This window comes from Monocercomonoides exilis, assembly GCF_001643675.1.
Source record: "Monocercomonoides exilis strain PA203 chromosome Unknown scaffold34-1095894, whole genome shotgun sequence".
In the NCBI taxonomy this organism is placed as follows: Eukaryota; Preaxostyla; order Oxymonadida; family Polymastigidae; genus Monocercomonoides; species Monocercomonoides exilis.
Genome location: NW_027150579.1, coordinates 143,426 through 167,024, shown reverse-complemented (window position 1 = coordinate 167,024; position 23,599 = coordinate 143,426). Strand labels below are relative to the sequence as shown.

The 23,599-nt window shown below is 34.7% G+C and overlaps 7 protein-coding genes across 7 annotated transcripts; 3 read left to right on the top strand and 4 right to left on the bottom strand.

Annotated features, from left to right (window-relative positions):
- Nucleotides 1-183: 183 nt before the first annotated feature.
- MONOS_8818 (uncharacterized protein) lies at nucleotides 184-1,058 on the bottom strand. The gene is made up of 2 exons (XM_067879260.1): nucleotides 741-1,058; nucleotides 184-668 (listed from the first exon to the last, which is right to left on the bottom strand). The coding sequence occupies exons 1-2, from the start codon at nucleotides 987-989 to the stop codon at nucleotides 642-644; spliced, it is 276 nt and encodes a 91-aa protein (XP_067724069.1). The 5' UTR covers nucleotides 990-1,058; the 3' UTR covers nucleotides 184-641.
- Nucleotides 1,059-5,176: 4,118 nt separating this feature from the next.
- MONOS_8817 (putative solute carrier family 38) lies at nucleotides 5,177-8,492 on the top strand. The gene is made up of 3 exons (XM_067879259.1): nucleotides 5,177-5,357; nucleotides 5,413-7,443; nucleotides 7,637-8,492. The coding sequence occupies exons 1-3, from the start codon at nucleotides 5,255-5,257 to the stop codon at nucleotides 7,744-7,746; spliced, it is 2,244 nt and encodes a 747-aa protein (XP_067724068.1). The 5' UTR covers nucleotides 5,177-5,254; the 3' UTR covers nucleotides 7,747-8,492.
- Nucleotides 8,493-10,784: 2,292 nt separating this feature from the next.
- On the top strand, nucleotides 10,785-11,287 carry MONOS_8816 (uncharacterized protein; the record flags this gene model as incomplete). The annotated part of the gene is made up of 2 exons (XM_067879258.1): nucleotides 10,785-10,912; nucleotides 11,089-11,287. 2 exons carry the CDS (start codon nucleotides 10,785-10,787, stop codon nucleotides 11,285-11,287), a joined length of 327 nt encoding a protein of 108 aa, XP_067724067.1.
- Nucleotides 11,288-12,322: 1,035 nt separating this feature from the next.
- Nucleotides 12,323-13,657, bottom strand: MONOS_8815 (uncharacterized protein; the record flags this gene model as incomplete). The annotated part of the gene is made up of 1 exon (XM_067879257.1): nucleotides 12,323-13,657. The coding sequence occupies one exon, from the start codon at nucleotides 13,655-13,657 to the stop codon at nucleotides 12,323-12,325; it is 1,335 nt and encodes a 444-aa protein (XP_067724066.1).
- Nucleotides 13,658-16,496: 2,839 nt separating this feature from the next.
- On the top strand, nucleotides 16,497-17,234 carry MONOS_8814 (uncharacterized protein; the record flags this gene model as incomplete). Its single annotated transcript, XM_067879256.1, has 1 exon — nucleotides 16,497-17,234. The coding sequence occupies one exon, from the start codon at nucleotides 16,497-16,499 to the stop codon at nucleotides 17,232-17,234; it is 738 nt and encodes a 245-aa protein (XP_067724065.1).
- Nucleotides 17,235-17,669: 435 nt separating this feature from the next.
- MONOS_8813 (uncharacterized protein) lies at nucleotides 17,670-18,607 on the bottom strand (the record flags this gene model as incomplete). The annotated part of the gene is made up of 2 exons (XM_067879255.1): nucleotides 17,670-18,117; nucleotides 18,342-18,607. The coding sequence occupies 2 exons, from the start codon at nucleotides 18,605-18,607 to the stop codon at nucleotides 17,670-17,672; spliced, it is 714 nt and encodes a 237-aa protein (XP_067724064.1).
- A 3,645-nt stretch (nucleotides 18,608-22,252) lies between these two features.
- On the bottom strand, nucleotides 22,253-23,275 carry MONOS_8812 (uncharacterized protein; the record flags this gene model as incomplete). The annotated part of the gene is made up of 1 exon (XM_067879254.1): nucleotides 22,253-23,275. The coding sequence occupies one exon, from the start codon at nucleotides 23,273-23,275 to the stop codon at nucleotides 22,253-22,255; it is 1,023 nt and encodes a 340-aa protein (XP_067724063.1).
- Nucleotides 23,276-23,599: the final 324 nt, after the last annotated feature.

The following is a 23,599-nucleotide window of genomic DNA, read 5'->3' as shown; positions in this document are numbered from 1 at the left end:
TTCCCTGTTTTGGCTTTATCTTTCTGCTTCTTCTTCTTTCCATTAACTTTTTTCCTTTCTTCTCAATGAAAATTCCCCCTTTCGGCTCATCTTTTGGGAAGTTTGCTAAAAAAATTAATTCTAATATTTTTTTCGTCTTTTCTCAAATTAAATATCTGATTATTTTGTTTCTTTTCTTTTGCATTTTTCGGACTTCGTTTCATGAAAAGTGAAGGAATCTTCAAAGGAGACAGTTCGTCTTTTTTTTTTCTTCCTTTATTTTTCTTTCTTTCTTTCTTCCTTCTCCTTCACTTCCACTCTTCTCCCCTCCAAGTCCCTTCCCTCCAAACAGCCTTCCAGAGTAGATCTCTCCTTCTCTTTCCCACCCTTTCAATGCAAAATTCGTCAATGCCCAAATAAGCCTGTCTCACCTTTCCACATCTTATCCTGCTCATAAAAGGAATCGCACGCACACACCAAAAGAATCTCCACAAAAATTTCCTTTTAAAATTGCAAACCTGTCACACCTTCTTTTTCAGAAAGATTTCACCTAAATTTATTCAGTTGCCATCTTCTGCTATTCTTCCCAAAGCACACAAATAAGCTTTCTTTCTGAATTGAAAATTCAAATGAGGTTGTTATCGATGATTTGTCAAAGGATTTCACTCTCTAAAGAACAAAAGAATTATCTTAAAATAATCAATGCCAAATAAAAATCGTGAGAAAAAAGAAGAAAATAAAAAATAAAATAAATAGAAAACCTCAATTGATTCACAGCCATCGTTATCTGCACCAAATCCAGATTCATTCCTACATCCCTTCCCTCCTTCTTCCTCTCGTTTCTTCACTTTCTTTCCTTCTTCTTTTGTTCTCGTTCGTTTCCTTCCTCTGCAGTTCTGCTTCTGCAACAAATGTCTCCCTTGCCCTGCATAAGACATGAGCATTCTTTTGCTTTTCTTGCGCCACCGCTGCTGTCTCCCGCCGACAAACAATTGAATCCCCCGTCTCATTGCATTAGCTGCCACGCGCTGTGGAAGCACCCTCACATTAAAAAAATGCCACTGCTTCAATAATTGTTGCAATATTGGAAAGAAGATGAAAGAACACAGTTAAGCTTCATTATTCTTGTTGACGGCTAAGCCTCTGAGGAGAAGAGTGAACTCAATCAGCGCCAGAAAATATGTTCGGTTGAAAGCAACATCTGATGAAATTCCCCGTTTTTTAAAAAACCATTTCTAATAGAACCCGCAACGCAAGATAAACACAGGCCAACAGCATAGCAATCAGAAATAAATAAACAAAACGGTCTTCAGAGAAATTGTTCACTCTCGATGTTCGTCTGAGAAAACATGGCCGTCTTGTCTAACTTCTGCAAACACCTCAGCGCACCAATGCGAAGCAGCAAAGTCCTCACAAATCAACTCCGCATCGATGCCACACAAATGGAGCATAACAATAAAATCTCTGGATGGCTGCGCTTGAAGAGGCTGACACAAATATTCTGTATTTTTCTGTAGTTGCCTGTGGCATCGAAGAAAGCAAATTTCGAATGATAATCTCCTTGCTCACTCAAAATGGATGTCCCTTCGAAGAATGAAATCCAGATGTGACTGGCCTGAATGAAGTTTGATTGCCTATTAGCACTCGACAATTTGATGTCTCGTATTTGGAGATTCTCCTTTCTTTTGGTTCGAAAACGAAATCAAAGAAAGAATCCCTTCGTTTTTCATGTCTGCCCGGAGCAGTTCGAGAAACAGGTAAACCTTATAAATATAATTGATATTTTGGGGTTCTCCTTTTTTAAGTTGAATTGTTGCCTTTTTCGTTATAAATATCTTTCCCTTGATATTTCCAGTTGCTTTCCTTATACAAAAAGCTTCTCCTTTGCCTTCAGCTCCAAAATGCTATATAATTTTATGAGGAGTTTGTCCTTCACAGAATTCCATCCATAAATCTTCATTCAACAAAACATCAGTCGAATTTGTTTTCATCTCCTGCACCAAATAAAAATCATATATCTTGCGCAACTTCATTTATTTCCCAATGGCTATATAATAATCTGCTCCGTTTTCATCGTATTGCTCCACAAAGCGGAGATTGGCCATTTCAACAATAATTCGGATTCCTGCACTTTGGAGAGGATACGGATGGAAATATCTTCACAACATATAGAACTATAAAAATTACATACATTAAATCTTTTTGTGTTATTGATGAAATTGGTGTATTTCTTCTATCTTCCAATCTCCAAAAATCATCCAACAGAATTTCAAAAATATTGCATCTCCACCATTTCCAGCTACCATCATTGGAAATAATTCTTCTAATTCTGTAAAATGTTTATTAATTGAACTCTCATTTTGTAAACCAATATTCCTTTAAAATATCCAAATTGATCATAATATCCAAAACAACAAAGAGAAAGAACAAAGCGTTCTTTTTCTTTGTAAATACAAATCGAAAATGTCAATACAAGGGCAAGTGGAGCGGATCCTGGGACCAAGGTGACCCTACCCACTATTTAAATCATTTTCATTTTTAAAATTCTTCTAGGGTTAACCCTAACACTAATTTTGCTCGGTCAAATTCTATTCAATCACAAAATCCCAAATGAATTTGTTTGTTTGGTTATAAACCTTAAACCAAATCTGCGCGATAAGAATATATAACTTTATATTAATAATTAAGGGAGTTGATCATGTTATACCATTATCTTCTCCATTTGCCAACACAAGATAAAATGGTGTTGTACATTCATTTTTATATCTTTTTAGAGTTTTTATTTCCTACTGATTTCTTCTATCGAAATATTTACGAATTCTATATGAAATATGAAAATTGTGTTGTTTTATTTCTTCAATGTGTTTTCAAAAAAGCATGAGACAGATAACACAAAAAAGGCCAAAGGTTTGCATTCACTGCTTCACGGAATTCTTGTTAATTGTATTTCTTTCATTTTTTTTTTTTTTTTTTTTTTTTTTTTTTTTTTTTTTTTTTTTTTTTTTTTTTTTTTTTTTTTAATTGAAGAATTGTTTTCTGAACTTGAACATTATAATGAAGATGAACAAAAACAGAAAATCGAAGAAATGATTGAAGTGATGGATGGAATGAAAAAAGATGATTTTCTTTCAATTTTCGATGTTGAAGTGTTTTCCAAAATCGAGGGATTTATCGAAGAAAAGAAAACGACAATGGAAAATGCTATGCTGTTACTGAAGCATATCGGATATTTGAAAGTGCGGAAAGATATGTTCATATTTGGCTTTGATATATCTTTGTTGAAAGAAAGAATCGAACAGATGATATTTGATGAAAAAGAAAAGAAAAATGAAGAAAAGAATGAAAAGCTTCTTGTTGATCTTTGTGAATGTTTTGTTTTGTTTTGTGATGAATGCATTTCAGACGAATTGATTTCAATATGTGTGCCCTGCATTCTGAAAGCTGCGTTGAACAAAGAAGAAAACAAGGAGGCTCAAAAGGAAGTGGAAATGGCTTTGCTGGCATTAGGCTGTTTTGGATGTAGCGTTTGAGTATTTCTATGTTGATTTTGATATTATTCTTTCTTTCTTTCTTTCTCCCTTATTTTCTTATTAGGAAATGAGACAAGAAAATTTCCTGGATGAAATCAAAGAAATCATCATATATAATCAAGAACATCACAATCTGACACGAATTGCATATCAGTCTGCTTGGCAGTTTTTGATAAGAAGAATTTTATTTGACAGAAGCTTAGAAGAAGTAGTTGTGAATGAGTTGCATTTAGCGAGAGACACAGCAAGAGAACTGGAAGAACTGATGAAATGTGTGGATTGGAAGAGAGAAAAGGAAGCGGAGAAAGAGGGAAAAGAGTCAAAAGAAGAACTTATTTTGATGAGATGGCTCCACACATTGAACCTTTATTTTTCTAATTGCGAATTGCAGAATGAAGAATTCATTGTACTTTTAAGCAATGTTGAAAGAGTGCTTCGAGCAGCAAAGGATAATCACAGAGAAATATGCGATTCCTGCATTCGTGTATTTGAGAAGGCAGCAGAAAGAAGAGCCGTGAAAGTTTATCATTTGTTGGAGAGTGGGGCTGTTGATGTTGTTTTGGAAGAGATTCTTCAATCCACAATAAACGACAGAACAACAGATAAAAGCTTTTCATTTTTAAAGAATGTTTCAATGCGAACAAAATGGAAGAAAAAAGATCGAATTGAAGAATCGAAAACAAAGGTAACCAAAAGGAAGATATTTGAAAAGATGGAAGAAGAAGGATACGAAGATATAGTTGCAAGCTTTCATGGAATATTCTATTTTCTAACCTGTTCATATAGTTATGAAGTTTCGTTCAATATTTCTGATTATTTTGTGAATGCTTGAAAAAATGAAAACACAAAAAAGAAAAAAAAAGATAACTTCAACAACTTTTCCATTTTCCTCTTTTCATCTCAAAAAATGTCTTTTTTTTATGCTTTATTTGCGTAGTAGTCTCTCAAAGAAAAATCAATATTAAAATGTTCATTCATCTGCTTCTAAGACTCTTCTCTGCTCTTTTGAGAAGTCTTTTGTAACTTCAGCATTTTTCCGGTATTTCCACGTTCCATCTGATTTTTTTTAAGCTGAAGAAGAGAAATCGAAAACCTTTAAGAAAAGGAGTTATTGATTCAAAGGCAAATGGAAAGAAAATTGATATTTTCATATGGAAATTGAAGTGAATTAATAGATTGAAGATATTGGAAGTTGAGATAGAAGAAACTTTTGAATAACAGAAAGAAGAAGCGCGAGGAGAAAAAGGAGATGAGCAAAATGGATGTGATTAAAAAAAAAAAAAAAAAAAAAAAAAAAAAAAAAAAAAAAAAAAAAAAAAAAAAAAAACATTTTTACGTCTATCAGTAAGAAAACATAGTCTTGCACATTTCATAAACTTTTTTTGTTTGCATTGAAGACCATGAATATTCTGAAAAATGAAAAAGATTTGTTTATGATTTCAACCACTTCTTTCTTCCACATTTAAAATATTGGAATGAAAAAATGTCATGAAGAAATATGATAAAAATTGATCACGACAAATAATCAGAAAAGAATTGGCCTTCATTTATGCATTTTAACTAATACTCTTTGCATAGAGTCAATTTTATTGAAAAAATTTGTTTAATAAGAAATGGATCTGATGTTTCAAAGAAATTAAAAAAGGGTGTGTAACACGTAATTTATATTTTCACAAACAATTTTTCGTAGTTTTTCTTTTATTAAAGAGAGACTAACGAAAAATCATAAGGACACCAACATATAAATGCCTCAACAAAATTCAGAAGCAAAAAAACAAGGAAGTTTAACGAGTATTTTCTCAACTGCAACATTGATGATTGGCTCAACTGTTGTAACTCTTCCATGGGGTATTAATTTTAACGACAATATAAAATTTTATTGTTTATTGAAAATTTGTTTTAGTAATAGCAAAAGCTGGACTTGTTTTGGGAATAATTCTTGTGCTGTTTTCAGGTTATGTTTCTTGTTACACAGCTGTTTTAGTTTTGCACAACAGCGAAGGACATACAGATTTTTCATATCGATGTAGAGAAATTTTTGGGAAACCAGGATATCTTTTGGCGAGGGGAGTTTCAGCTCTTGTTCTTATTGTTGCTATGATTGCGTTTCATATATTTTTGACGCAAAATTTTGATCAAATTATTCGTGCAATTTGTATTTTTGCAGAAGTACAAATTGCTGATTGGTGGAATACGAAAATTTCAGCAATATTTATTTCAGTAGCACTTTTTCTATTGGTATTGATTCCGAATCTATCGTTTTTAATTCGTATATCGTCGTTTGGAATTGTTGCTGTTATCGTAGTATCTGTAATCATAGTAATTACAGGGATGACCCCTCCGCAAGGATTTCACAGCGAGTTGCTGAATATGGCTCAGGCAACGTTTCCTTCTTCTGTCGGAGTCTTGTCGATGTCATTTTTTATCCACAACATTGTTCCTTCAATGTTTTTTAATGCAGAAAATCCAAAGCATAATGATAGAGATGTATTTCTTGGATTCACCGTTGATATAGTTATATACATCATTGTCGGCGTAACGGGATATTTAGGCTATCACCATTATACAGATCCGATCACTGGCCAAAACAATGTACCTCTCTGCGACAACTACCTTCTTGTCTTTGCTTCAGACAACGTAATGGCATTAGTTGCGCGTGCATTTTTGATTATTCAGATGATGGTTTCCTTCCCCATCATGTTCCGTACAACGCGTACGGCACTGTTCAACGCCTTCTGTCCAAAGTGCATTCTTGACCTGAGCTGCAAGAAAAAAGCGCAAAAGGAGACAAAGCAGATCGAAATGAAGGAAGAGGAAGGAAGCGCGCACGGCGGGAAATCGCAGCAAGAGAGAGACATCTTGAAGGACGATGTGCCGAGCGACAATTCTCCAAAGATGGGCGTCATGAAGGAATCCAACGCCATTGAAAGTGAGCACATAGACGATCTCAAGCAGAACCCGGACAGCGCCGAGCAAACAGCAAAAACGGAGGCATCTGCAAACAAATCGCAGTCTGTCTCAATCAAAAGGGTGGTTTCTGTCCACGCGTTCAATCACGAGCTCATGTCACCGCCGTATTCAGCAGGCTCAACGGCTTCATCGCCTACTTCACAGCGAATGTATCCGTTTTCGCTGACTGAAGCAAATGCAGCTAATTCTTCAAAGATACCTTCGCCATTGTCATCATCATCATCATCATCATCTTCTTCTTCTTCTTCTTCTGCTCAAAGCTCTCTTTCCATCTCATTCACACCGCATTCAACAGCTTCACCCACCAACACCACCACCACAACCTTACAAGGCATCTCACCCAACGCCACGCCTTCTCCTCTGACTCGCACGCCCCCTCATTCGCCAGGCATTTTCTCTCCGCCGCTCCCTGTTCCGTCGCCGAGCTCGTCTGTGCAGCCGCTGCTGACACGCTCGCCTTTTTCTCCAACCTCGCCAGGCAGTGCAGACTCACCGTATCCGACCATATCGCCGATGATTCCAGGCCCCGTGCCTTCTCCGACGATGTCGCCATTTTCGACTGATGTGCACCCGCTGATCTCAGAAAAGAGCCTGATGGAAAAAGGGATGGCGGGGAAAGAAGGCAGCGGGGGTAATTCAGTGAAAGTACCTCCCGGTGGAGGGAAATCAGATGGAAGCGACAAAACAGCAGGGGATGCGAAGGACAAAGGAGCAAAGGGGAGTGCCTCACGCAAAGCAGGAAAGGCTCAGGAGGAAGAGGCGGATGAAGAGCCGAATCTGTCATTTTTCATTCATATTGTCCCGTTTTCGCTGGTGTTTGTGGGGATTCCGGCATGTTTTTCGATTTTCTATCCGTCAGTCGGAGATGTGCTTCGGTTTGCAGGCAGCTTTTGCGGCTGTGTTTATATTTATGCGCTTCCGTGTTTATGCCACATCATCAGAGAAGTCAGTAATTACAGAAAATGTATGAAATGTTCTATTCCTTTTTTTTTTTTTTTTTTTTTTTTTTTTTTTTTTTTTTTTTTTTTTGTAATATTTTGTTTGTTTCCTTTTGTTTTGATTAATTGTTTCCGTATCATATTTCTTTTTTTTTTTAAAAAAAAATCAATCAACCAACATTTTATATTTATACATCATCTTCTTTTTTTTTCTCTCAGCAACTTCACGCAGCTGGAAAAGCAGAGTTCGCGTTATCATGTCAGTCATCTTCCATTCGTTGCTTGTGTTGTGGGGAATAGCGGTTCTTGTTCTTCAGTTCGTCTTCTAATAAACAACTTGCTCTTCTGAAGCTTCTTTGACTTATTCGACTTCTTCGACTTCTTCTGTTTTTGATAACATCTCTTTTTCACAACGATATTTTAATAAAAAAATAGTTTTCTTTTATCAATAATGTATTCATCTTCTATTCTTTTCACCACTCCAGTTTTTTCTTCTCATTACTTAAGAGACCTTTTTATTTTTTCATTCATTTTATTTGTTTTTGCTTGGTTTTGTGCATCAAGCACAAAAAAGTTGAATTTCGTTATATATTCTATTGCTTTCACTGATATTTTTTATTTTTTTGATTTGATTTCAGATTTTGTAAATTTTTTGTTTGAAAGTTGAAGCATTGTTTATTATCTTTATTTTTTTATGTAGCTAATAGAATTTCGAAATTTTTAAATCAATTAATAAATCAAACATATTTTTATTCTGAATCAATTTTTGAAAGAAATTTTTTTTTGTACTTTTTGAAGTATTTTGTTTTGTTATTCACTTTGTGAATCATTAAATATTCAATCAACAATTCCTTTTATGTTTGAAATGGAAAATTAAATATTTATCTCTCTTTTTTTGTTGATATTTTTAAGTATTCAGTTTTATAAGAACTTATAAAAATACTTTTTGTCCGATGTTGTTGATCTTCAAAGTGCAATTCTTTGTAGTTCATGATTTTTGACGAAGTTGTTGCTTCACTTGGATATCTTATTTCACTTCAAAATACTTTCGAAATATTCATTTATAACAATTAAACATTCATTCATTTGATGAAATTTGAATAAAAAAAAATTTGAATAAAAATAACTTCAGTCAATTCATATCAAACTTATCTTTCTTTTTGAATAAACATTGAAATAGGGCTATGATTTTATCTTGACCTTTTTTCTTTATCTTGACCTTTTTCTTTTTTATTGAACTTTCAGCTATACACAAGCCTGTGGTAAATAAAAAATAACCAGAAATGTTTGAAATGTTTTAATTTCCTTATTCTATATTTTTTTTTCAATATTTCTTGTTTTACAAAAAGATCGAGGATTATAATAATTTTTTGTTTTGATCATTGACTTGCTGCTTTTCCTGCGAATATGGGGAAGAATATTTCACTTCAGGCATTTTCATTCAAAAATTATGCACTTTTCATTCACTTTTTCATTTCAAAAAACATTCTAAATGAAGGAACATTTTTCGACATTCGTTATATGTCACAATTTTTAATGTTTTGATTTCAACGATGCCTGTTAACAGATAAGAAAATCAAATTTATTTTGAAATCTGAGAAAGTGAAATAAAGTTATGTGTGAAGCAATTTTTCAATGCCTTGAGCAAAAAAAGCTTGAAAGTCCGTATTTTCCCCCATATTTTATATCAAAAGTTTTAAGCTTTCAAAGCATAATACATTGTTTCTTTTTTATAAGTAAAACTTGTTTTAAACTTTCTCAACTTGTTTTTTTTACACTTTTTCTCATTTCACACATATTTTCAAAAAACACGATTTTTAAGGACAAATATGAATTTGTTTTGAAATTTATTGAAATGATAAATAAACAATATAAAAATAAAACGATTCTTGCATGAAAAGATGATTATTTGTTTGTATATGTTTGGAAATTAGAAACACAAAAAAATCATATATTCATGCTTTTCAGTTCAAATTCTTGTTCAATTCTTTTTCATTTCAAAATTAAATAAAAATATACAATAAATAACACTTTGTTTTTGTTTTTTATGTGCTTAAAAATTAACACAAATTCATATTTGTTCCGAAAATTGTGTTTAAAGCAAAAATAGTGAAATGAGAAAAAAAGGTTAAAAATTATATTGCAAAAGTTAAAAACATATTAAAATAATAATATAGGAATGTGGAATTGTGTTGCTATGGCTTTAAACGTTCATTATAAAATATTGGCTTCACAGCCAGCAAGTCTTTGATCTGGGTCCCAAAATAAAAAAAATTTGAATATTTTTTGGTACATAAAAATATCAAATTTTTTTTCCACAGAATTCTGAAAAACAAAAATATCAAGAAGTCTATTAATTTTGTTTTTGTTTTAAGCCTTTTCACAAATCAAAAAAGCAAAAATAAGTATCAAAAAAACAGGGTTGAGATAAAATTTTGAGGTCAAGATAAAATGTGCACCCTATTCAGCATAAGGCCAGATTTTTATAAGAACATTTTTCTTTTTTGGTGCCAGAATTTCTTGAAATGAAAAAAAAAAAAAAAAAAAAAAAAAAAAAAACTGTTCAAATTGGACAAAACAAACGATCACAAAAAATAAAAAATACTCAAGATCTTCATCAAAAACGAAAATTGAAACAAAAAAGTTCTAGTACTATCATCAAGTGGTAAAATAAACATTTAATTATTTTCAATTTTAATTTTTATCAACTATTTATTCTGTTTTAACGAACCAAAAAAAAATAAACGGGTTAATGAAAATGTTCGGGTTTATAAATGACCCTGTTACATTTTTTGGTAAATAGTTCCCAAAAAAGATACTTGTTTTTGCATATTTAAATAATTATATATTACCATGAAAAGTTTCATATTTCATTGCTATGAAAAATGAACATTCTTCAAAAAGCTTTCCACATTGAGCAAGGAAAGATGTTGCGAAAATAAAATGCTTTTGACATGCTGGCTTTTTGTAGAAGGATGATGGAATAAAATATTCAGTGAAGTGTATTTATTTCTCCTTTTTTTGATTAAAAAAATGATTCATGTTGCAGATCGCTTTCTTTCATTTATGTATCTCTTGCGTATCCATTCCATCCCATTGGAGTTCATCACTGAAGAAATCATCCTCTTTGTTTTCTCATCACTTAAAAGTGGCTTTCTTTCACTGCTGATAAACATTTTTTTTAAAATGAAGATGCTTTTTCAGTGTTCCTGATACAGCGCTGAAGACATCTCTTCATCCATCCCTTCATCTGCAGCAGCTGTCAGGTTTGCTTTGCCATTCCGGAGGAGGAAAAGCTTAGAGAATTTGGCATGGGATGAGCAGTTGTCATCATCTTCATTCAACGCGCATGAAATTGACGCTTTTGATGTATTTGTCTTGGTTGTATCATCTGCGTCGCATCAGCTATGTGCAACATCGAGATGCGGCTGAGATGTTCGCGAAGTGCAAGAAATCGGAATTGAGAGAGTTAAAGAGGCTGCGGGGATATGTTGTGTATGCTCACGATGTGGTGCCATCGAAAATACGTTCAGTTCCGCTGGTGGCACTTCTTCCGTCACTTGCAGCATAGGTTGGCATGAAGTCTGGGAGTACTCGGATCTTTGTGGCTGAGGATGTGAATGCGCTCTCTTTGATTCACGACCAACTTGATCCATTTCTGATTCCTTCAGCAATAGTTCAGCTGATGTCTCAATCTCCGCTGTCGATGCGCATGGTGGTGAATCTTATGACGGAGCAATGGGACAAAGTTCAAAGTGGTGTGAAGCGGATGAGATAGTGGAGAAGGCACAGAATGTGTTGGGAAAAAAAATGGAGAATGAGATTCTGTCTCCAGCAGCGATTGCGCAGGCAGTGCTGGAGAAGCGCTGAGAGGCAGAGGAAGGAGGAAGGGAGGTAAAGAAGATGAAGTGCTAATCTATTAAATATGGAATTATGAGTGCGAATAGCAAGTGGAAACTGGTGGTTTAGGGATGAAGCTTGCCACAACATTTTTGTTGTTTTTGGTTAAAAGAAGGCAGCCCATCTTTGACTTCGTTGATTTTGCAGTGGGAGCTGTGCAAAAAAGCGAAGAGAAGTGAACAGCAAGCATGGGGATGACGGCGTTGTGATATTTAGATTGTGTACCAGTAAAAAGAGAATATCGAGAGAATAAGGAACAAATGGAATGATGTATGAGAAGCAAAAAGCTGTGGAAAAAGAAAACAAGCTGAGGAGGAGGAGGAGACGTTAGAGAAGGAATAATGTCTGTGATTTATTAATGATTGGAAAAGAACTGTTCTGGGTCTTGTGGCGGAGGTCGTGGAAGAAGAATATACAAAACTGTCCGGAAGATAATGAAAAAGGTGGAGAAGAAATGAACAAACTGATTGGGCAGTTAGGAGGGAAGAAACAAACGATAGTGGAAAAGAAAGAAACAATCAAGGAGGAGATTGAGAAGTGAAAGACGATGTTTGCGCAAAAGAAGTCCAAACAGAAGAAGAGCGAGATTGTTCGACGGGTGTGAATCAACTGAATAGAGAATTCCGAGAAGGATCCTTTGAAGGAATGGTCGTTTGGAAAATTTCTTCAGGAGGACAAAAAAGAGTCTTTCAATTTCTCATGAAATTTTTTAGTTAGAAATTTATATTGTCATAGTGATATGAAGGTTTCAATTTATATGAATTGATTCTTTCATTTTTCACAGTCGAAAACAATAGCTTGATTGCTGTAATGAATTTTCAATAAAAAAAGTCGATGAGAAAAAAAAGGATTTGATGTTAAACAATGCCAAAAAACAAAACATAATGAAAAAAAGAAAAAAAATTGAAAATTCAAGAGATGAATATACATGGAAATACAAATATAATAGAAAAGGATATTATTTCGAATTCACCCAAGATTTTGGATGCAATAGTTTTTTGACCCTTAACTGCTCATTTCTTGTTCATTGCTTTCATTTTTGCCTTTTGATTTCTTCTTCTTCACAACAACAATAACTATCACAACAACGACAACTGCAATAACAACGACCACTATCGGAACAACAATTGCCACAACTGTTCCAGCATTTGATTTCTTTTTGTCCTCCGTTGCTGGATCGTTTTTTGGATTATTGTGTTTCTTTACATATTTTTCAACAATATCGATTGGATCTGACTCATATTCTTTTGCTCCAACAATCCATCCAGCTGCTGATTCACCATAATCGTTTGCGAACTCAAACGCATCTTCTTGTTTGCAGAATTCCTCAACATCTGATGCTAATATGAATAGAGAAGTCGGTTTTGAGCCAGCTGTATTTGAACTATCAATGTCCAAATTATTTGTTGCTGGAAGCTGAAGATTTGATGTTGCCTTGAACATATTGAAGAAAATCGCTCCTGATAATCCTTCCGGTGCTGAACATGATTTGAATGTGCATTTGCTTGTTCGACCAATTTCCACTGTGGATTCCTCCTTGTGTGTTGTGATATGCAACCCTGCAACTTTTCCTTTCTCTGATTTCACTTCACTTAATTTTAGTCCCTCAACAGAAACCTTTGAACATGTATAATATCCTTCATTAATCAAAATTGCTGATTCATGTCGAATATTTGCTTTGTTTATCTCCACTCCGTTCAGAAACACTTCTGTTGTATTTGTGATTCGAAAAGGACTATACAGGAACGAAGAAAATATATATTCATCAGTGCATGAAACTGAATCCATTTTCAAAAAAGCTCCCGATGCTGAAACAAGAACAACATTTATTTCAGAGTTTCCATATTGCGGACGTTTGAAGTTGCAATTGCTGATTGTCAGCGATGAATTGTATGCTTCGATCAAACAGTAATAAGCTCCTGATTGATCACCTTGAGAATGAAGTGTGGTTGGGAAATGAAATTTCAAAAATTTAAATACTATTGTTTCTATGCAAGTGAATAAATGGTAATTTGGATGCACATCGCAGTTTATTGCAACTTCAGTATTGCCACTTCCATCACTTTTCCATCCTTCAATTGTGATTCCTTTGCTCTTTTTCAGTTCCATCATTTCTGCGATTTGTGGGGCTGTATCGTTAACAACTCTTAAGGAACATGCGCTGTCGTCTCCAAGCAGACCATAGGCACTACTCAACCAACGTTTTTCCTGACCGATCTCCAGACCGCTGTTTCTTTCATTCCCGTTCTCTTTCACATAGGCAACTGTAGGTGTCGATGTCAATAAATACTCAGAGTGAATGAAAACTACTGTCAAGAGATAAATCAGATTGATCAGCATTCCAGATAATGTTCTATTTTCAGTTTTCTAACAGATCAACACACCCAAAAAATGAACAACAGCTTTCCACAAACTATGGCTTGTTGAAACTATCGAATTAATGGTAACCTTGTAAAATAATATTTCTTCCTTATGTGGAAAAATAATTCATAGTTGTTGTTGAAGCTGGAGAAATATATTTTTAATATTATTAGTGATTCCTTTTTTCAAAATGAAAGACAGGAAAGATCAGTTTTCCGGAAATTTTAAATTGAAAGGAAAACAATATTCATTCGTAAAATTATTTGATTAATTTGGATGAAAATATTAATGCGATAGCAATATTCACCGAAAAAACATCTTTTTATATAAAAATTATTTTCAAATTATTAATTTCTGAGTTTGAAATACAAAAATAATGAACAAAATTTTTGTCTTTTCCAAACAAAAAAAATTTTTATATCACTTTCAAAAAGAAAATTTAAGTTTTGAAAAATTATTTTTCAATAAAAAGTTAAATGATAATAATAATTTTCATTCAAGAATCGCAAAATAATATTTTTTTTTTTTAACGGAAAGAAGCGATTAAATCTGTTTTCACTTTGTTTCATGAAACAGCAATTTAAATTTGGTGAGGTTTGAAACTATTATATTTTCGAACACAAAAATGTTCCTTTTGAATAACTTTTTGCATATTTTGTGATTTCTTTTTTTTTATCTTTTTTCGGTTTCAAGTGGGTAATTTGTTTTAAATTCATAACTTTTTTCGGAGTGTTGATTCTTTTAAGGCTTTATTTTTTGGAAAGTTATTTATTATTCAAAAGAAAAATAAAAAACAATTGTTCGAGATAACGATGTTCGAGAAATCTTTCATGAAATATTTTTTTTCCAAGTGGTTTTTACTTCACAGAGTAAATTAAAAAATATTCATAGCAAATTCAAAAACGGAAAATTTCAATGGAGAAAATACAGGTTCAAAAATAATCACCTATGCTATGAATAATTTTTTTGTCTTTTAAAGATTTTTTTTTTTTTTTTGATGTATTTGTTTTTTCATCGGAGAATTTGCAATAATGTGATTTTTTAAAAAAATTTATAACTCAAATCATAAGCTCGTTTCTCTTTTCAAAAACCGGCAAAGGGCTACTTTAAGGGTACCTAAAAAATTATAAATAAGCTTTATGAAAAGGCTAAATGTTTCCAATTGAACTTTCATCAACACTCTTTGGTGTTGACAATATGTTTTATTAATCATCGAACTTTTTTAGGGTTTTCGTTCTCAAAAACAACTGATCCCTAATTGAAATTTTGAATAACTTTTTTGAAAAGTTAATTAAATAACAATAAAAAGACATTTTTAGGTTTATAAATTTGAATATTATTGATATTTTCAATTGTTTGGGTTGATAATAACTCAATTTAAGTATTTTAATGAAGTTTGAAAAAAGTCTCGGAAAACTTAAGATTTGAATAAAAAAGCATTCAATCATTTTCAGTTTTGATCAATTGATTATTTTAAACCTAATATACTTATAATATCTCTCCATTGCATTTTTTAGCTATTTATTCATGGATTTAACGAAAAAATCGGGTACCCTTAAAGTAGCATCTTGCCCAAAAACCTTTTCCTGGCTCAAAACAGGTTTTTTTTTTTTTTTTTTTTTTTTTTTTTTTTTTTTTTTTTTTTTTTTTTTTTTTTTATATGGGTGATTTTATTTGATATCATAAAAAAAGATCAAAAATCGAAAAAATAAAATGAATTGTGGTATTTGTTGATCAATGAATCAATTTTGGTTTATTTTGAAAGTACGTAGCGTTTGAAACTGTGATTTATATTTGTTAAATTTATAAAAACAAAAAAACATTCCTTTTTTCGACTTTTAGAGAAAATAATTTTAATGATCAAGTTTCCTTAAAAAAAATATGAAAATAGAAAATTCAAACTTTAAAAAGAAAATTACAAGTTTCACAACTTGCAAAACGAAACTTATTAAGAAAAATTATATTTATTGAACAATGTTGATGGATATTAATGTTCAAAATTTCATTTTTCCAAATTATATGCAATGAGTTTTGTTTTTATTGAGCTGAAACATCATCTCCAAGTTCCTGTTCCAGCCGTTCAGTTCAACGGTATAATAATTAAACAATGAACTTGATGGAGGGGAAACAATAACAGACGATCACAACAGAGTCAATATCTTCTTTTCTTTCCTAATTATTCTTATGAAATGATTTTCTAACTATCTTCTCCATCCGTTGCCCATCTTTTTTCCGTTTCTGCTCCACTTCATCTAAATCTCCCATTTATAAATGTTGTCAATTTTGACTTCTTTTATCTCCAATGTTTTCCTTGAGAATCTTTCATTACACTGTTTTTCGCTTCTTATATGAAAAAAAGAACTTGTGAAGCTTATTCTGAGAATTCATTTCGCTCATTTTCTTTTCTTTCTTCTCCTCTCAGTCAGCTCTCTCTTCCTCAAGCACACCTTCATCACCAGGATCAATTTTTCCAACCTCAGCGTAATCCACGTAAACTCCCAAACAAACACCTTCTCCTTCGAATCCTTTTAAAGTTCCTACAGTTCCATGAGCAGCGTCATCTTGGAATACAGAAACCAACAAATTTCCCCAGGCGAATGTTTTCTTGATGTAAATATCAGCAGGTTCAATATGATTGAAGAGGCAAATGAAGGAAGAGGAAGAGGAAGAGGAAGAGGAAGAGGAAGAGGAAGAAGAGGAGGAGGAAGAAGAAGAAGAGGAAGAGAAAAAGGAAAAAGCATATTTTTACGATTGACATGATAGAAATATAATATGTTATTCAATTAGCTGCATATGACAAAAAGATAGGCCTATGAAAATGCAGGGGGAGAGTGGAACAGAGGCAGATCCTTCAATTTTTGAGATGACAGAAACACAGTCTTTCTCAAATTTCTCACCAAATGTTCCGATTAATCAGATTTTGGATACATCTTCACTCGTATCTTTCGGAATATTTGTATTGAACAAAAGAAAATTCAAGTTATTCTCGAACTTTGAGAGATGCTCTTCTTCTTCTTCTTCTTCTTCTTCTTCTTCTTCATTTTTCATTCTTTATCTTTTTCCAACTGGATCAGGGTGCCTGTCGGCTTCACCATTCAGTAGGAGAAGAAGAATAGAGAAAATTGTTGCAGACGCTGAAAAGCCATTGCCATCTTCAACTTCATCAACAGCGCCTGCGATTGACCCATCGTGTGGGTCAGTCTTGTCAGCATCATACGCGTCTGCAGCATTAATGGACGATTTTGAAAGGCGGATGCAGATTGTTGTGTCTGAAGAACGTAGAGTGAATGCAAATCACAAAATATCGTTGCTAAGAGCTCAACATACGATGAGGGGATATCTTGCTACGCTTTCTGCAATGATGCACTGGGGTGTTGCGTGCACCTATGATGTTGTGCTTTCGGAGATGCTTTCTGTTAAGCTGATGGCACCGATTCTTTCGCTTTCAGCTCAATGGGAACGAAATCGGAGACCAAATATCTTTTTTGCAGTGGATGTGAATGCGTTCTTGAAGGTTTCAATCTGTTTGTCCCTTCGCTGCTTCTATCTGCAATAGTGTTGATGGAGATTTTTTCACCGCAGTCGATGCGTATAATATCGAAGATAGGCAATGAGATGATGGGGCGAGGGATGGTGGCACGTTATGAGAGGAAGAAGCAAGGGAGAAGGCGATGTGGAAGTGGGGGTTGATGATGGAGAAAGTGGTTCTGTAGCCATCAGCGATTGCGCCGGCAGTTCTTGAGGAGCGAGAAGAGACAGAAGAAAATAAGGAGGAGAAGATAATGAGAAGGAGGTTGAAGAAGAAACAGAACTGGGAAATAAGAAGAAGAAGAAGAAATGAAGGAGATGAGTCGGAAAATGAAAATACTGAGAAAGTGAATAGCGATTCAATAATTTGTTGCTGAATCCTTTTTCGATTTCGTATTTCGTGTGGAATATGTGTGTAAAGTGTGGTTAGAATCGAAACAGGCTTTTTCTTCATTTTTTCTTCTTAAATCTTTTCATTTGATCCCCTTTCTTTCTGAGCCTTTCGAATGTCCTTGTCAAATACATCTTCTTCCTCTTCCTCCTCCTCTTCTTCCTCTTCATTTTTCTCATTATCTATGCATTTATCTGTCAGACACAACGATCCCTTTTCATCTTTATCGCTCACAAACTCATTTGCACTCCTCTTCTCATCCTTCTTCTCTCTCTTCCCTTCCTTCCCCTCCTTCTCCCCACCCACCCGAATCCCCTGGCTGGCCACATACGCTGCATAGTTCAGAAGGATACTCTGTGGCTCAAACACATCCCTCGTCGCTGACACGCTACTGCTTGCAAACACACCTGCATTGCCCAATCTGCTCTTCCCGAGAATCGCACGAGGGATCGGCACAGTCACAAGCGGTGGCAGCGAGAAGGAAGAAATAGATGAAAGAGAGTGAGAGGAAGAGATTTGGCTGGATGCTCAAATGGACTTTAGTGTGAGTGAAGAGGAGTCTGTGGCAGGAGATGAAGGAGTGAGTGGCTTTGGAGGAGTGCCAACAAGAACAGAAGGGGCAGACAATTGTGTGGCGGCAAGGGAGAAAAAGGAGGAGAAGCAAATGTTGAGGAGGCTGTGATGTTTTGAGTGTGCAGCTGGGCAGATGAGAGTGTGCTGCCGAACGAGTAAAATGTTTGCTACTGTTCATCATCATTTTCATCACCTCCTTCTTCTCTTCCCCTGTCCCTCCTCCTCCTTTCTGTTATTGCCTGTGGAAGCCTTGTGTCCAATGCATCAATTTGTGACGTGCTAAACTCGTCTTTCTCCTTCTTCTTTGTCTTCGCCTTTGGCTCTTCCTGCTGTCTTCCTTTCCTCTGCTCTGCGCTCACTTTGCTTCTGAAATCCGCCATCTTTGCCTCTTCCATTTGAACTTGACCTTCTCTCTCTTCGCTTCTTGGCGGTGTCATAAAGCGAGCTGATGAACGCAATGTGCCTTGAAGCTCCTTCCCTCTTCCACCACCATTTCTCGTGATATGCCCATTCACCTCATTCACCCTGTTCAGCACAGCCGGAGCGCGGAAGCCGTACCAAGTGCTGAAGCAGAGCGGAATGCTCCTCTGGGGAAGAAAAAACAGTTCAAATGCACAAACAGCGAAGCTGCAGTATGCATTGATGGCGATGAAAATACTGATAAGAGCAGGAAAATTGAATGAATTGATTTTTGGATTGTGTAATCAATCTGCTAATTGAACAGCTTTCAAGCATTTGATAGTCTATTAACTGATGCAATGAAAAAATGAGAGGAAATGCCTTAGAAGCAGAAGAAAGCGAAGAAGGCTAAGAAAGTGATGATGACGAAGAGACACATATATGTTAAATCTGCTGAATAATAATTATTTTGTAGAGAAAATTTTGTGTGAAGTCGTTTATTGGACCAAATATTTTATTCAATAAGTTGATTTCATATATAGCAAGACAATCGTAATCGTAATATTTGTTTCAGTCTGACTGAAATTAATTGATGAAAAATTACGTCCTTGGTTCATTGACTTTCTTTTTGTAATATCCTCTCCTTTCTCTTCAAAAAATAGAAAATGATAATATCTCTCTTTTTCTTATCCTTTCCATTTTTCCTCTTCCATTCAGCTCACAAAATCATTAGAAAATATCAATCAGTTCCTTTCTTCATCTTTCTTATTTTCTTCCAAAAAATCTTTTCCTCTCAAAAAAAACCCCTCTTTCATTTGAACACTTCAAAATTGTCCTCTTCTTCTAGCTTTTACCCTCTTTTTCTTCTCATCAAAATCCATTTCTCCAATCAACAACAAGCCCTCTTTCATTATCACCAACTTTCTCTCTGTATATTTGCTGCATATTTTTCTCCAAATCTCCACATGCCCTTCCCCATCCCTTTGTCTCAGAATTTCTTTCATTCAAAAACCCCTCTCGAAATATTAACATTCCAAAAAACACTCAACTCCCACCTTCTCTCACAAATAATCCTCTTCCATCACTTGTATGCGCCTTATCCCTCATGTGCCTGGTGTTGATGAAATAAACGAGTTATTCTTCTTTGGATGGTTGAGAATATTATTAAAGGAGATGATCATGCCAAAAACAAAAAAAACACCTCTGGACAGGCATCACAATGTGTACGGGCTGAGATGACCCTTCTGTAAGATACACTATGTATTTTGTGGAGATGCATTCCATGCTGTATTCCATTCTGAGACAGAAATGAAGAGATTGATTTATTTTGAATGATGATGGCTGTGGAAATGAGGCTGTTTGGCAAAAAACAGTCGAAGCGCAGTTTGGTCTTTATTTATTTTTCTTTATATGAATATTTATCTGTTGATTGTTTTTGTGTTTCTTTCAGGGCAGGAGGTGGAAAAGAATGAAAATGAATGAAAGCGGGATATCTCGTTGTGCAGGGTGGCTATGGAGTTGGGAGAGCGAATTCATATGGAAAGTGCCCAGGATGAAGGGATTGGGAAGGGAATTGGAGATGATATTTTTGGAATAAGAAGTTTTTTAATGATGAGTGTGGAAATGAGTAAAATACATTAATTTTACATTATTCAGAAGAGAAAGATAACGAAACAGTTGAAAGAGAAGCGAGCGTAGGTGAATCAACAATAAAAATTATTAATTGTCAAAAATTGATTGATTTTTTCTATTATTTGTTGATTTCAATTAATCAATTCTTTTTTCATTTTCAATAACATTTTTCTTCAAATTTTTCAAAAGAAATTTATTGAATCCTTTATCAAAATTGTTGAATTCATATTTTATTTGCTATTAATTTAAAGTTAAATTCTGTTTATAAAAGTTTTTAATTTTTTGATAAGATAAATGAATTTTCTTCAAATTTTGAAGCAAAAACAATGAGAAACAAATAAAAATTTATTTTTAAACAACAACAACTATATATAAAGCAATATTTTGAATAATAACATCTCTCATTTTTCTTTTTTTTAAGTAACCCATAATGAAATTTATTTTTGATCAATCATAGGAATTTTTTATGAAATCAAAAAAAGTCACCCATATTATTTGTTGTTTTATAACTTTGAAAACTCTTTTTTTCTATGGTTCTCACATCTCACCGTTTTTTCAAAAAAAATTTAATTATAAACAGAGGAAACAAAATTTTTTCAATTCTCTTTCATTCATATGATATGTTTTTTTTTTTTTTTTTTTTTTTTTTTTTTTTTTTACTTTTTTTTTTTTTTTTTTTTTTTGTATTTTATCAATTATCAAAGCCAAATATATATTTATTTATGTGTGCAAAAAGAAAAATCAGAAATACATAATTTCAATTTTTTCATTTTGTGTGAATAAAACTTAATGCGATTATTTTTTATTTCTTCACATGATTCATTCACTTTATCATAGGTTTTTAATTTTTTCTTGACTTTTTTTTATTAAGACCCTTTCCTTTTTTGTCGTGCCAACAGTTATGCACAAGCCAGTTGAAAATATAAAGTCAACCGAACTGTTTGAATTGTATTAATTTCCATATTTTGTTTTTTTTTTCCAATATTTCATGTTTTTCAAAAAGATCGAGGATTGTTATAATTTTTTGTTTTGATAATTGACTTGCTGCTTTTCCAGCGAATATTTTTTTCTCGGAAGCCTTAAGCTTTCATATCATAATACATCGTTTCTTTTTTATAAGTTGAACTTGTTTTAAACTTTCTCAACTTGTTTTTTTTACACTTTTTCTCATTTCAAACATTTTGATAGAACTCAGAAGCAAAGCATGTTTTCTCCTGGATTATGAGAATTGTTTATAATTAATTGGTTGTAAAAGTGAGAACTTCGCACTCCCAAAAATGACGTGGAAAAAAGGGAGAGATAAAAATACAAACAATAACATTAAGAGTTGCAAAAATGAAATATTGCATTGTCCGCTTCACTTCACCACGGATTTCGCATTTTTCACCTTGGCCACGAAGATCAGAGGGTAGGGGACATTGCACCTCGGAGCTATCTCCTGTAGTTCGTGCAGGGATCAGGTGAGGCGAGTGTTCCAAACGGAGCAGAAAGAAAAACCGCTCTCGCTCATGCGAGGAGTGGAAAAGAAAACTGCTTGTGCAGTACTCTGCCTCCTACGATTTTGTTAATCCCGCAGAGCGTAACCACTCACCACACACTGAATAATAAATATTTAATTCTTCTCTTTGCACTTGTTCGCCATAAACTTAACGAGTAGAGTTATTCTTAACACTTTCCATTTATTCCCTGTTTCCTTATACAGGTTATCGATGCACCATTGTGACCTCTGGAGGTTAATTTTTATTTCTTCCCTTGAATCTTTCGCCCCTTTTTTCTCGTCATCTTCTCACTAGCATGTCGCTTTTCCTCGCACCCAGCCTCTTTGAGTTTCTCCATCCGCGTTTGTATTATCTCGGAGAAAACCTGTCTCACTGCGTTCTTTTAATTCACAATAGAGCGAATCTGCGAACGCAAGTGGCAGGTTTGCTCCTCAATAATGAGTCTCGAAATCCCTTTTATCTCTGTATGTGTGATCTAAAACCCCTTTCCTAGCACGCTCTAGTGCGGCGGATGAGTTGAGAGCGTGCGTGTAGTGGTGCAAACCTCCTGCTCTACACCCGCTCCCTCTTGGGATATCTTTGAGGAGACATCGGTCTAGCCCTTGCCTCCTCATTGTAATCCCCCATCTGACCAATTCTATTTCCGCTACGCCTCTTCCGATCTTTGCCTTTCTTCTTCAGCGGAGTTGAATCCTTTTCTCCCATCAGCTCACAGATATTATTTGGGATTATGGAGGGTGTCCTCTGACTGCCTGGTCGTCGTGGTGTAGAGCTTCGTGACTGAACCGTTTCACTTTTCTTTCCTTCTTCACTTAGTAGTTTCTTTCCACCTTTTGATCGCTTTCTCGTAGGTTTCTTCCCGTCTTCAAGACCAGATTTTGGTAATTCCTCGGAGCAATCTTTCATATCTGCCTCTGCTATCTCCAGCCTCCCCTCCTTCGATTCTCCACTCTTATATGGCTTGTCATCTTCTCCCCTCTGGGGTACTGATCCACAGATTGTCTCCAGGATCCAATTCGTGTCTTGCACCGGTTTAACGGAATAATATTCCTGGGCCACTCTCGAACCAGGCGCACATCTCGCATAAGCATTGATCGCCTTCCAGTCCGCTCCTTCTTGTATTGCTAAGTGTGTAATCACTGCGTGTCTTATCGAGTACGCGGTGAAAGTTTCGGGATATTCGTTCTCTCTCAGAATAGCTGTTAGTTCTTCCTGAATTTTCTGTAGGTTTGCAGGTCTACTCCCTTCTATATCAAACCACACATGTTCACTCTGAAACGTCGTCTCAGTATAATCCATCCGACGTTGGAGCGCTGCAACAGCATCAATACGTGGGTTTGGATGTTTATTTATGATAACCTTAACCGTCTCTTCCCCTGATGTTTTTGTTTGTACTTGTGTCTGGACTAACTCGTCCTTAAATAAAGTTGTATCACTTCTCATTCTCTCCAGCTCTGCTGGACTTAAAGCACCGAAAATCATGGTCAGGATGAGAGCTCTCCTTTGGAGGGTCTGTGGGTCCGTCTTCTCATGGGTGGCTTCTGCCCACTTCGTGATGATTGGAAAGTCCCACATCGATTTGTGTCGTTTCCCTTTCTCGGCTTATCCCGCACAGAAGTCTTTAGAAATATTTCTATGTCCTTTTGATAAATCTTGGTTTCTCTAAAAAGGTTGATGAACTCCAGTACTTTCCGCACTGTCTGATGAATCACTCCGTTTGAGAGGTTCGTATTCGAGAGTGTTTCGGTAAACTCTGTCATAATCCATTTGGCATCTCTAGTTGTGAGGGGGTAAGTATCATCAATACTTCACTTGTCCAAGACTTGTTAAATCTTCACAGCGTTCTCTTCGAGTCCCTTTCGTTCTTTTGAATAGTCAATATTGCTGTTGATATGTCCT